Consider the following 14146-nt stretch of genomic DNA (forward strand, 5'->3'; position numbering starts at 1 on the left):
GACTTTGGCAGAGAAACATCGTGGTCAGGCCGTAAGCCTGTGCAGTGAGGGCCACATCGGCCAGAGGGGGGTCCTGGGCTAGGTGGCTGGACCGCTCTGGGAGCGCCTGCTGCTCATATGCACACAGGCCGATGGCATTCCCCCACAGGACTGTTTTGGGTAAATGAGAGGACGAGGCTGAGCTCGTGAGCCCACCCTGCCTAGACGGGCCCAGCCCTTGGAAATGGCGACCCGTCCAACCTTGGTATTCAATCTAAGCCGCTACGCTGGGATCTTTATGACGGCGACTCTTCATGGCAGAGAGGTCAAGGATGAGACTGACCTTGTGTTTCCTCCCTGGAGCAAGACCGCTTCCCCATGAGGCCCAGGTGCATGAGGCCGTGTGATGGCGGCCTGCCTTTTCCCCGGGCGCCCACAGCTGTTGGCCCCAGCACCTCCCCTCTTCCTGCACGTCCAGTAATAGCTGGAGGCCCAACAAAGCCATGTACTGGCACACCCGGGCCACAGAATCCACACTGATTCTGCTGGGCTACGCAGAGTGTCCCGTCCTCCTAGAACCCAGACCCACAGTCTCCTGGCCCCAGGGGAAGTCTCTGAACATCAGACGGGTCTGGGCCGTTGGTTCAGGCCCAGGGCCAGCACTCGGCTGACGCGGTTGATTTCTGGGCCCAAACAGCTCCTGGCCAACATCAACCCATCTGGCCAGACCTGCCTCGGGTTCACTCTGGGTTTCCTCTCCCCTGCCAGGATCATCTCAGCTCTGCAGATGGAATGGTTTGAATCTGGACATTCTGCCTTTAAAACTGGGCCGAGGCTCAGAGGGGAAGCAGGGCTGGACGCGGTCAGGAGACTGCTCACCTTGCCCTGCCCTTGAGGTTCAGGTGGACGGGAAGGGAATCCGCTATCAACTGTCCGTGCGTCTCTGGGCCTGGTGCCGTGCCAGCACTCTGTGTGTCTTCAGTCTCACTGAATCCTCGCCATGACCCTGTGACAGAGGGACCCCGGCCCTTCAGCTTCAGGAAATCAACTCCAACCCACAGGAACTCTAGCAACACCCCTGCCCCCCGAATAAGAGGACTCAGTAAGAGCCCAGCATTCCAGGGACCGAAGACTTTGCCCCGAGCAGTGACCGCCTGCAATAGATGGGTCAGAGTGGCGTCCGGGGGCTGCTGGGTCCTGAAGGGGTGAAGGGACGAGTGGCTCAGGGCAGCTGCTGATGGGGCGGTGCCTGCTCCATGAGAGATGGTGTTGTCATTCTCCTTTCCAGGTTGAAGAGGCAGGCAGCAGGGTGGGGGGTGCTCGTGTCTGCTTCCACGATCCCCACCCTCAGAGCAGGCAACACGTGCCGCACCCTTGTTGGTCCCACAAAGCATCAGGGCGGGGTCCATTTTTGATCACTGTGCCACAAGAGCCCCCATGGAAAGCCCCGGGCTCTGTCTGGAGCTGGTCAGGTCTGCTTTGCTGCGTTTTGTTGGAACCCCTCACGGTCTCAGAGCTCCCGGGATTCCCAGATGCCCATCCTCCTTGAAGGGGCCAGGGCTGCAGGGCAGACAGGAGCTGGTGCAGGAGGCCTCCCTGCAGATCCTCCCTCATCTCCCTGGGCCCCGGTTCTCCACCCTCTGGGGCGCTGCCTCACACAGCTCTGTGAGCCCTGTCATTTGTGATTCTGACCAGGACTGCATTACTTTCCTCCTTCCTCCTGTCTAACTGTGCTCTCTTCCCTCCCTCCCTTGTTCCCCACAACATTTCAGAGTGTTTGCTGTGCTCCAGGCTTCGTATGAAGTCCTAAGGATCCTGGGGTGAATGAGAAGGGGTCTCTGCTCCTTGGAGCACAGAGCAGACCTGACCAGAGAGGGGCGGTGCAAAGAGCTGTGTGTGCAATGTGCTCCAGAACAGAGGAAGGAACACCGGTTCTGCCTGGGCCGAGGGAGAAGGCGGCCCCTCCTCTGAGGGGCTGGCCCTGAAGCTGGGCTACGGAAGACTGGGGGTCTTCGAGGGATGGGAGGGAAGAGCAGGAATTCCAGGTGGAATTGTGGTGTGAGTGGAATGGTGTATGTGCCGAGGGGAGCAGCCTGGGAGGTCTGGGAACGCAGGCATGATACAGGGGCTGATGGAAATACAGGGGCTGATGTGCTGGCCAGCATCCCAGGGCAGGGGGCAGGCTTATACTGAAAGTGGGGGCCCATCCTCGAGTAGTAAGTGTCTTCAAGGCCAGGATATGGGCTCCTTTACAGGCCTATAGCACCCAAAACGCCGAGAACACAGAGCCGGTCCCAGAGATTTCACTGGGGATGACTGGAACAGCAGACACGGTCTCTACACCTCCTCCAGAAAAAGCTCTGGCCACTTGGCCGACTCGGCCATTAGCGCCGTGCAGACATCTATCGTAAATGCCCATTCCCCTTGTTTCAGCAGCAGCATCCTGGTCTCCCCTGGGGGTCCTCCTTCCTATTTGGTCCATGTGGTCCAGGCAGACTTGACAGTATCCCCTGGCTTCGGGGACTTCAGGCCGTTGTTCACAGCAACTGGTTTGCCAATGGGTCTGCGACTAAAGACAGCCTAAGAGAGCCAGTGGATTTGCACTGAAAGCATTGTCAAAAAAGGGAAGCTCCCTTTCTGTTGCCTGGAGCTACAGGGCCACCTTGATGAAGAGCTTGCCCAAGACAGGAGCAAACTGAGAAGAGAGTAGAACCAAGAGGGGGCATGAGACCAGCTTGTTAGGGTGCAGGATCCACCCATGCCTGAAGCTGTATGTAAGCTCTTCAACTTTTCTGCTATATGAGTTAATAAATAATTCTTTCAGCTTAAGCCTGTTTGGGCTGGGTTTCTATCTCCTGCAAACTGGAGTCCTTACTGATATATTATTTTTACCAATTTGTAATGCCTGGGCTCAGAAATCAATCTCAATGAGAAATCTCCTGAAAATTACCCTTTCTCTCTGAGGTTAAAAAGATTTAGATATTATATATTCAGGCTAGAGGGGAGCCAGAGATCTCATTGTTTTATAGATGAGGCCAGACAAATCGAATAAGTCACCCAGGGTCTCAATCATTCATTCACCAAATAGGCTGACCCTGGTCCAAGCACATCTGGACATTCATCCTGTAAGCAGGACAGATCAGTTAGGGGCAGAGTTGGGACGAGGACTGGAGTCTCCTCATTTCTAGCTCGCAGCTTTCCCTTCTATACCGTGATGCCTCAGGCTGAAGCTCAGAATGGTCAAGCGACTTGCCCATGGTCACACAGCTGGTAACTGGCAGAGCCAACATTCAATTCTTGCAAGTCTCCTCACAAAACCACAGTTCAGTCTCAGTTTTCATAAAAGTCTGAGCATTTCACGCTGACTAATTTGTGATACGATGAAGCATCCAGCCGAGTAAACAGAAATCGGCCCGATTTCATTTTATTTTCTGAAGGTTTGGTTAGTAGTACCTCTTACTGTCAGAATGAAGTCATTACAACGGGGATACTTGGGCTGTGAGAGGCAGAGACTGGGATGGCAGCGCTGCTGGAAGCACTGGCATCCTCCTTCTGGAACATTCTCTGCCGTGTAAACACAGATGACAGAGAAACGTACTGAGGCTGAACAACAGCTGAGAAGCCCAACTGCAGGGACGGGCTCTGCCAGGCCCAACACATGGTGATGTTTGTGTGTCTTCAGGATGGGAGAGCCATGCCTCATCTGACGGAGGGAGGAGCAGGAGACTGAATGCAGGGACCCCTCCCGGTCCCACGTTTTGTCTTGGGACCCCAAACTAACCAGAGCAAGGAGAGGTATGGTGGAAACAGTCACAGGACTCTGCCCCCAAGCCTCAGAGGAGGAAGCCAGTAGAGGAGCCTTTGGGAAGGACCCTGGGTTCACAATGGAAGGGCTGGCCATCTGCAGGTGTGGAGGGCGGGAGGCCAGGTGGACGGCCTGCAGTGTGGACTTGGGGAAGTGACGTGTCTTCTCTGAGCCTCACATTCTTCATCAGTAATAGCTGGGATGACAATATAGAAGCTTCTTCTGAGCCACCATCCCAGACACCGTCCACACAGGCTGGACTGGAACCCTCTCCCTAGGCCCCAGGGTCAGACGGGAGGACCCCGTGGGTGGAGAGTGTGTGTCTGAGGATGGAGAAAGAGGGCTGGGATGGGTTGGGTGCCCGGAGCGAGAAAGGACTTGTGGGGCCTTGCTGCCATGTGTGTACCTGTTAAATAAAACCACAAGGATGGCATTCCAAACTATGGAGGATGCCGGTGACAGCTGCGTGTCTCAGGCCCTTGTGGATTCTGTGCTCCGACTTCCTGCCGCCTTTCCTCAGTGTATCAGTTAGATCAACACAGGCCGCGCTGCAGGTCGGCATGAAGGAAGTTTCCTTCTTGCTCCTGACAAGTCCCAGTGCTTCTGGCCAGCACGGCCTTCCCCGTGGGCACGTGGGGTCTGTGTCTCATGGCTCCGCCTCATTTAGGACATGGGGTCCCCTCAATTCAATCTGCCCCTTAACCTCCTCCACTGGGAAGTGGTGGGGTCCTTTCTGTTCACACAACGTTGGCCGCACTCGGTCACGTGACCGCACACAACTGTAATGGATGGACGCTGGGAAAGTGGTCTGGCCGTGAGCCAGGGGAAAGGAGACAGTTTGGGGTGAACACAGCAATCTCTGCCCCAGCTGCTTACGGCAAACCCGAGATTCTTTCACCTGCGGCTCCAGAGCAGCTACTGTGCGCACCGAGAAGCCTGCTTCCCATCTTCTTCTCCACCCAAGTATCAGAGCATTCTGATTTTACCGCGTACAGCTTTGGCCCCTGATCCTTCCCACGTCCTGCATCTCAGGTCCCAGAGCACAGGTCAGTGCCCGTTTCCATGGGACATCGCAGGCAGGTCTCGGCCAGGCAACCCTCCTCCTCGCCCTTTCTCCATCCCCAAAGCCACACTGCACACCCCCTCCTAGGGTCCTCCAGCCCCCTCTGCCTCTGCGCTCTGTCTCCTGCTTGTATGTCCTCGACTGGAATCTCTTTGACAGGCTGTAATCCACATTATGGCGGGAGGAGCAAATATAGAACTTCCTTCCATTCCTGTCTCCCTCCCACCAACGGAGTTGTAGGGCCATGTGTGGGGTTTTTCGTGTGTGTGGCCCTTACGAGAATCCCCTTGCAAAGAGCCTGGCACTTAGCATTTAGCATATTTGGTCTGGTTCCTGTCACCACTGCCCGCCCACTGAGACTGAGGGGGCAGCATTCCAGCATCCCGCCTGCCCTCCTCCCGAGGGCTCCTGCACCCTCGCTGGGGCCGCCTCACGTTCCCCTGCCGAGGCTGCCGCAGGAGCATCAGGAAGAAAATGAAATAGAGAAACAAGCCCAGGACAGAAGTGTGTGTGTCTGCAGTAGGAAGGTTACTGGGGCCACTGCAGTTATGGGGGCAGATGTCTCTGTCACTTGTCACCTTCCTTCAGGATGAGGCATCTTCTGATTAGCTCTGTCCTCCCACTTCCTCCCACCAGCTCTGAGACACGAATTCCACCTGCTCTCATCTCAGCCTGATCTACAGGTGTGTGCCAGTGTCCAGGATGCCCACTGCTGCAGGCCTCACATCGGAGTTCTAGAACGTCTATCTGCAGGACAGCAAAGGCATTCGGGGCCCCTTGGGTCCTAATCCCAGGACAAGGAGCATTCCGAGATGAGACGCCATGGTCCGGTGAGGAGGAGACATACAAAGATAGGACAGGCCCATCTGATCACAAAATGCAGAGGTATTCACAAAGTGGCCAAGGATCCGGGCACCGAGGAAGAACCCTGGAACTCTGCCTAGAGTGAGGGGGTAGGAGAGAGCTTCCCGAGGAGAAGCCTCTGGAGCCCGCTCCTGGATCATGAGCAGGACTGACCAGGGGATAAGAGGGTGAACAGTGCTCCAGTGCTTTGCATGGAAGCCAATTTCATGAGACTCTGCAGAGCACTTCCCGGGCACCCGAACGTGCCCCAGCTTCGCCCTGGTTCTTAGCACCTCCTTCAGGCTCCGTCAGCAACACGGCTAGCTGCTCAGAGCTCACATGTGTGGGGTCAGACCAGCCATGGGAGCCTGGGCATGCTGGGTAGGGCTCCCCTTTTCCGTCTGTGGGATTATAAAGGACCCAGAGGCTGAGACAGGGACACTTCGTGGCAGTGAATCACCGTGGGGGAGTGGGTGTGTCGGGAAGAAGGCAGGACAGGAGGACAGGCCTCCATGGTAAGAGCTGGAGCAGGGACCCCCTTGTGGAGCGGGGAGGGGAGGAGAGGCCCCGGGGGGAGCAGGAGAAGCCAGCATCCTGTGTCCGGGGCCAGGCCCACCTGGCTGCAGTCTCTGTAGCTGCCTCCTCCCCACCGGGCTGTGTCAGCTCAGCACCTCTGCAAAAGACCTGCAGCACCCACGCTCACAGCAGGTCACTCACAAAACCCTAGAGGTGGAAACAACCCACATGTCCCTCAATGGACGAACAGATAAACAAACTGTGGTGTCTGCATACAATGGAATACTACTCAGCCATGAGAAGGAATGGAGTGCAGACACTGGCTACAACATGCATGAACCTTGAGGACATGATGCTGAGTGAGAGAAGCCAGCCACAAAAGAACAAATACTGTATGATTCCACGTCCACGAGATATCTAGAATAGGCAAATTCATAGAGTCAGAAAGTAAATTAGAGGCTGTCAGGGGCTGGGGAGGAGGGGGAAAAGGGAAGGGACTGCTTAATGGGTGCAGAGTTTCTGCTTGGGAAGATGAAAAAGTCCTGGATACGGATGGTGGTGATGGCTGCACACCATCGTGAATGGGCTCAATGCCGCCGAATTGCACACTTGAAAATGGTTAGGGTGGTAAATTTCATGTTATATGTATTTTACCACAAAACAAACAAACAAACCCAGAACTAGAGCTGGGAACCCAGACATCGTCACGTTGTCACTTGGCTGACCCGACGAGGCTCCCCAGTGCATACCTGGTCTCCTTCCCAGACTCAAGTCGTCTTCTCTGGATGTCTGCCCTGGTCCCTGGGACTAAGGCCCTGCCTAGCATCCCCCAAGATCCCCCTGGATGCTGGGTCCCCTTCTGGAGTGCAGGCTGACCGGTGGGCAATGCAGGTACTGCGGATCCCAGCTGCCCGCCGTGCACTCCCTTCAACCCACGGATATGACCACCCCCCCTTGGCGGCCAACTAGATCCCAGGTGCCAGAAGCCAGCCGGAGCACCCACTCTTACAGACAGTGCATCCCCTCCTCTGCCTCAGTCAGCTCTTTGTGGCCAGACCCACCCCCTCCTGGACCACCCAGCCCCCACCCCCTGCTCCAAGTAACCCCTTGGGACAGATTTCTGTGTAAAGAGAGGCCAATGTATCCTATGCTCCAGGTGTCTCACTTCACTCATCCCTGCTTGTGTGCAAATGTTGCTTGACCACTCCAGAAAAAGCCTGCTGAGCTAGACCCTCAGTGCTGCTGATTGGTTTATAATAATAACCTCTCCACATGACAAAAGGTCACCTGATGTGTTCCTGTGCACAGGGCCAGGGACCCAAACTTCCTTCCCCCTGCTAGCCTGGGCCTCTGTCCTTAGGGAATTCCAATCATTTCTGGTTGGAAGCTCCACCTTTCTCATCCTGCCCAGCAGATCTGAGCAGAAACCCCAGGCTGAGGGGGAAGGGGAGGAGCTGTGGGCAGGGCCCCTCCGGCCAGAGGGCAGGTGGTGCTCAGCATACCAAAGCTATGCTGGGCCCGGGGAGGACACAGGCACAACCTGATCTCAACACAGGACGTGGTGTCTCCCTATGAGTCAGCCCCATGGAAGGGACGATCCTTGAAGCAAACTCAGGGGCCACATCCTATCTAAAAGGGGTGGAAATAACCACCCATGTGGCTTCTGAGACCCAAGAAGGGGCTGTTACCAGGTAGTCAGGCTGACCCAGGTGCTGGGGCCACTGGCGAGGGAGGCCCAGCCAGGGACGGCGGGTGACAAAGTACAGACATCCCCCTCCAGATGCCGAGGTCCCCATACACCTAGGTCCCCAGGGACGCAACAGCATTGCTCTCCTAGGACAGGTCCTATAAATACGATGACTCCAGATGTTAAAGAAACCCCCTGGTTCTCAAGGCAAGACGATCTCTCACTCCAGCCTTGGGGACATTCCAGCCGTTGGCCGAGCCTGTGACCTAGAAACTTCCCATCCCACCAGCAACATGACCTTTAATTTGGGTGGACACTGCTTGGCGCCTGAGCGTGCCAGGCCAGGTCTTGCGCCGTGGCCTCAGGTGTGGGGAGGGACGCTCAGAGCTTACCAGCCTCGCCGACAAAGACCTCCACGGGTGCGCTGGCCGGGCTCTCGCCGATGATGTTGTAGGCCGTCATGATCACTTCGTAGCGCCGGTACTTCTTCAGATCTGCAAGGCGATGGAGACACGGGTCAGCTGGCCCAGGACCACCTCCCTCCTTAGAAAGTCCCCTCTGTGAACTACACCTCACAGGTTCACAGTCTGAAGGGCTGCCACCCTCTGTTCCCAGCAGTGTCACCATCCTCCTCCTCCCGGGGAGGGATGAAGCAGCCACATTTGGTGAAGCCAAAGCCTCATCCCGGTGCATTCAGGGATGGGGCAGCAGCAAGATTCTAAGGTAAAGAATCTACGTTACAAGACATGACGTGGGCTTGCCTTTTGGTCCAGAATCTCCCCTTAAAAGTAAGAACAGGTGGAGTAATATTCTGGCATTTAAAAATATATATATACATAGGCAAACCAAAGGCCTTGGAGTTTTTAATGAATGTGTCCTGGGGAGAAAAGAGTCTGTGAAGCCATGTATATAGGGTTACACAGGGCAGGTAGCTGAGTGGGAGCTCTGTGCTAATTGACTTGGTGAGAGTGGCTGACCTTTAAACCAAAACATTCTGGAAGGTTCTCCCACTGGTTAATATTGCTTCCTCTATAGCTTGGCTTTCCTGAGGCCCTACGTGCATGTCTGATAACCTGTGTGAATGGGGTGAATGGTGACTCATGACAGGCCTGCAAATCTCACCTCCTAACTGCAGAGCTTCAACGAATCAGACCCAGGTCCTCCCTCCATCGCTGCAGAGAAATGTCGACAGGTTCTGCCCATGTGGCCGAGTTGGGATCCAGCCTCTCCCGTTCTCAGCACAGTGGAGCTATGCTGCCTTATAAACAACCCACCGGAAATGGCTTCGGAGACTCACCCGGCCTGGCTTGTTAGTGTCAACCCAGGGGCTTGTGTGGATGCTGAGTCCACAGAAGGAGAAGGGGCTATAAGGAATCAACTGAGAAACCAGAGTGGACATGGACAAGCTGGGTTGGGGTCTCCCCTCTCAGTCTTCATAACCCGGGACTGAAAAGCCTAGAGTGAGATCCAGCCAGGGAGCCCTCATCCCCAGAGCCCGGTCTGCACTAAACTCTTTAAGCTGCTTCTCAATGAGGCTGCGTTTGGGAGAGTGCCTGGCCCGGGCGGGCACTCAGTGAGCGTGTGATGGGAGAGACAAGGAAATGGGCGAATGAGTGACGGGTGCACGGGGAAGCGGGTGAGTGAGCAGAGGACAGATGGACGAAGCAATGTTTAGGGAAGCAGCACAGCGCAGAGGAGAGCACAGAGGCCCCGGCCCCCAGGGCTGGGCCAGCTGCTCGCAGGGCGGTGGCAGGGATGAAATGGGGTGGCGCTGACCAGCCCTGGAAGGGTGTCTGCACACAGTAGGGCCTCAGAAAGGGCTAGCTCCTCCTCTTCCTTCCTTCATCCACTTTCTAATCCAGCAAAGTCCTCTGCACTTAAGTGAGTCACACTGTGGGCCCCCTTAGACCTGCACTTGGACCTTAAAACACATCCCCCAGCCAGGAATCCAAGAGGAAGTGACACGGTTTAGTTAAAGACGAAGGGAGGATGGAGGGATAAACAACATGGAGCAGGCAATGGGATATTAGCCTTAAAAAGGAAGGAAATGCTGATACATCCTATAGTGTGGATGAACCTGAAAGTGAAATGAGCCAGACATAAAAGGACAAATCTGGTATGATTCCACTTATATGAATCCCTATAGGAGTCAGATTCACAGAGACAGAAAGTAGAAGGGTGGGTGCCAGGGACTGGGGGAGGGGGATGGGGAGTTAGTGTTTAATGGGGACAAAGTTTCAGTTTGGGATGATGAAAAAGTTCTGGAGATGGATGGTGGTGGTGGTTGCACAACAAGGTGAATATACTTAATGTCACCGAACTGTGCACTTAAAAATGGTTAAGTTTTTAAGTTAATGGTAAATAAAATGGTAAATTTTATGTTATGCATATTTTACCACACACACAAAAAGGATTAAAAAAAAGTCGAAGGAGCCAGAGATGAGATCTTGCCCACTTTGACTTTCTGTCCCAAACTTGAAGACCAGCTGTCAGTAAATCCCCCTTCCCTGCCTCTGTTTCTAGAAGTTTCCTTTCCTGTCTCCCTGATGGTTTTGGCAAGTCAAGAAGCAGCATTTGAGAGGTGAAATTCCAGAAATTAGAGCCATTAATCCAAGCTGGTTTTCACTTGGTCCATTGAGAGGCCAATTGGCTCTGGCTCCAACCTGCTCCCCGGGTCACGGTAGCTTCCTGCTGAAGGCGGTGTGCACTTACGTGTTAATTCATACGTCGTTAATGTGGAACTGCTGTTCACGGTCTTGAAGCTGCTTTGGGCTATTAGGGGTAAGCAAAGCAGAAAGGCAGTTAGCATGCAGGGAACAGTTATTGCAAATGCTGTGCTGCAGAAACGGAGGAAATGGTGCCTCGCCCGGGAGCCACTCAGCTCCCACGCTGCCACCACAACACTTCCATCAGCTCACTGGGGGTTACCACGCTTCTTCATAAAACAGCCAGGCATCCCGGCCCACGACGGGGTGGGGCATGAGCTCACCTCTCCAATTAAATGGATCAAATTAGTATCTGGCACGACATAGCGCAAAGAAACAGTAGCAAAGACACAGAAATCGGTTTCTCCTGGGGCAGCGACTTTTCTAGATACCCTGTGGCAGATGCAGTTGTCAGCTTACCTGTGCTCAGCTAAGAGCCCTGGTCTGAAGGGGAGGGGCAAACCACAAATGAAGAGCTCCTGTGACCAGATAGAATATGGACCCAACTGCACCCCGGGGGCCTTTTATTTTGTTATTTTGATTTTGTTACAAAGCCCAGGGAGACGCTAATTGTCTGGCCATAAGTAAGGGATGCCTGGGGGCGTGCTAAGAGTGTGGGAGACAGCTGAGCCCTTGCCCTCCATCAACACCACTCCTGGCATAGCCAGGGTCAAGCTCAGCCCCGTGCCCCCAGAAAGGGAGGGGGCCGCTGTGTGAGCACAGGGCGCTGCCCGTCTGCACGTGTGACCCTCATGGAGACAACCTGGAGCATCAAAGGCCCCTGCTGTGGGCGTGCAGGTTCCAGAAGCTGCCCTGACAGCTGCTGGAACAACTTTCAGAGCCCATGCCAGCGATCCTAGCGGAATGCAGGCTGAGCAGATCAGCTCAGGGATGAGGGAAGCCACGGGCTCCACGTGGAGGGCTGTCTGCTGTGACGATGGGCGGAGCCTGCCCTTGACCTGTCCAGATCAGTGCCACGGGCTGCAGCTGGTCGCCGGCCTCCATCTCACCCCAGACGTGCTCCACTGAGGGCAGCAGCGCTGTGTCCCTGGAGGGCCCAGCTCCTTTTCCTCCCTTAATGAAATCGTGGCATACAAGGCCCGTGGCCTTCCCAGCCGCGCCCCCACAGGTCTCGCAGGGAAGCACTCACCTGCTCCTGGTTGGCTGACCCTGTCTGCCCGGTCCTAGAGCCCCTCACCTTGTCCTGCCTCCTGATCATTTAGTTTTTGTTGGGCCCTTGTAAGTCATGCCTTTCCCTTCACGTCCTCGGTGAAATCCTTTTATCCTTACTGCCTACCTCAATGGCTCCTTCTCCGTGAAGCCTCCCCTGACCCCCTACTGGGGGAAAGCCCCAAAGGTTGGAGCCTTTTCTTCACTCCCACTTCACTGTGTACCCTGGGCTGCTGCAGAGACAGGTCCACCCTGGTCCTGTGCACACTGGAGGGCGAGCTGCATCTCCTCTGGCCCTCCATGGCATTTCCCACCAGGCCTTGCATGGAGCAGATGCACTATGATTACCCGGGAACCTCCCTGCCAACCCGGGACCCAGGTGGCCTAGTTTGGTACCTGTGCCAGGATGGAGGGGACAGTGTCTCACCTGTGAGCTCAGCCCGTAAAGCTGAGGGGCTTTTGAGCGTCTTGGACTCTGTGGCTGAGGCCGCCTCATACTCCAGCTCCCGGTAGTAGATCCTGTACCCCTGAAGAAGGCCGTTCAGGCTTTCGTCCCTTGGAGGCTGAAAGAAATCACCACAGTCAGCCCATTGGAGGGGCCTGGTGACCTCTTCTTCAAGTTTAATTAGCCAACTGTGCAGGAGGAAGTCACTAATTCAAATAGATGGTTCCCAGTTGTTTACAAGAAAAAAAAAAAACAGGCAGTGGAGCATTCCCTCAGAGCCCAGGTTTTCTGGGGCCTGTGTGGCGACACGGGTGTCTCATCCCACGTCCAGCTTGATACTCAAATGAGCCCCAGGGCCGAGGCAGGCGACTGTGGCCCAGGTCACAGATGGGCGAGGAAGCTGCCTGATCCTGGCAAACTCAGAACTCTTAAGGGAATGGTGGATGTGGCCTGGCTCTGAATCGTCCACCGGCTGGCCCCACCCTGTCCTCAGTCCCTGGCCAGTGAGGCTTGTGGCAGTCTCACGGGGCCCCTCAATGAGCTCTCTGCATGCCAGGTCACCCTCATTCTGCCTCAACTCGGACCTAAGGCTGAAATCCCCATGGACCGAGACAATAAAAAGATCCACAGATTCTTATAAGACGAGGGAAATTTAGGTACACAGAAGTTCATGTGAAGATGGAGGCAAAGATGGAGTGATGTGTCTACAACCCAGCAACCACCAGAAGCTGGAGGAGGCAAAGAAGAATCCTTCCCTCGAGTCTCCAAAGTTGGCCACCGTGATCTTGGACTCTGGCCTTCAGAACTGTGATAGGATCAATTCCTGTTGCTCTAAGCCAGCCAATGTGTGGTACCTTGTCATGGCAGCCTCAGGACACTAGCACACCCTTGCTATCCAAACTCTCACGATTCAGTTCTTACTTCTTGAGCCCGAGGACCACAAGGATTTGGATATTCAGGTAAATCCTGTTCTATCTGAACTCCTGCTACTTACAATCCAAAGTGATCTGGACCACTTTCTCTGCGAGAGCCCTCTGCCAGCTCACCCAACAGGTTCCCGGGGCTTCCCACACTTCTCAGGGGAACAATACGAAACCCAAACCCGACCAGAGAGCCAGGCACTCAGGAAGCTGAGAGCCACCAGCAAAGGGAGGAGAGAACTGGTGGGGAAGCCCAGACGTCTGACTGGGGGCAAGAGAGAGAGGCTGTGTTTTTTGTTTTATTAAATTGTGTCCTTTTCTTTTCTACCAGTTTTGATGGACAAAACCTTAGTATTGGAGACACCTGGAGCATCCCAGGGAGGGTGCATCACCCGCGTCCTGGGCTGTCAGTTTCCTCTCTGGGCCCCGGGTCTGTGCCAGCTGTGCCCCCTGCCCCCACCACCCCCAAGACTCAGCATTTCAGACGGGCCCAGGTCCCCCATCGTGCCTCATGTGGGTGGACCCCCACAGTGACCTGGAGCTGAACTCCAGCAGACAGGCCATGGGAGCCACACGTGGGCTCAGCTGCCAGCCTGGCTGCTTATCCTTCCTGTTAATTGAGGCGAGATGGCAGAGACTTCCAAGATCCTGGGCTTTTGCTTTTCCTTTCCTGGGCTACTGATGGAGATTCGTGTCCCCGCATCCAGGGTTCTACACAGCACTGCACCCAGGGAGGGCACCCAGTGAGCCCTGGTCTGCTCAGATGAAACCAGGCCGTCCTGGCTGAGAGTCCCTGGGCACCGTCCTCGTCCTTGTGCAGAGGCCAGGTGGGAGTGGCAGGGGTCTGGGCAGCGATGAGGAGAAATCTCATACCTCCCTTCCTGGGATCCGAGGTGACTTGAATCGGTGGGAAGGAAGAGGCGAGTGGGCAGATTAAAAGCTTGCAGTGGGTCTCTTTAAGCACCAGCCCAGCAATCTCACCCCCAGGTCACCTTCAAAGCCTCCCTCACAGG

At 55.2% G+C, this 14146-nt stretch overlaps 1 protein-coding gene across 3 annotated transcripts in view; it reads right to left on the bottom strand.

The window, feature by feature from the left end:
* Positions 1–14146, bottom strand: part of SDK1 (sidekick cell adhesion molecule 1) — a 919553-nt gene that overhangs the window by 62401 nt on the left and 843006 nt on the right. For all 3 annotated transcript variants that reach the window (XM_058569383.1, XM_058569382.1, XM_058569384.1), the window contains 3 exons: positions 12196–12331; positions 10606–10665; positions 8286–8387 (listed from right to left, as the gene is read on the bottom strand). In XM_058569383.1, the coding sequence (XP_058425366.1) occupies positions 8286–8387; positions 10606–10665; positions 12196–12331 (298 nt within the window). The remainder of the gene's footprint in view (positions 1–8285; positions 8388–10605; positions 10666–12195; positions 12332–14146) is intronic.

The sequence above is a fragment of the Diceros bicornis genome, chromosome 26 (assembly GCF_020826845.1).
Source record: "Diceros bicornis minor isolate mBicDic1 chromosome 26, mDicBic1.mat.cur, whole genome shotgun sequence".
Classification (NCBI taxonomy): Eukaryota; Metazoa; Chordata; class Mammalia; order Perissodactyla; family Rhinocerotidae; genus Diceros; species Diceros bicornis.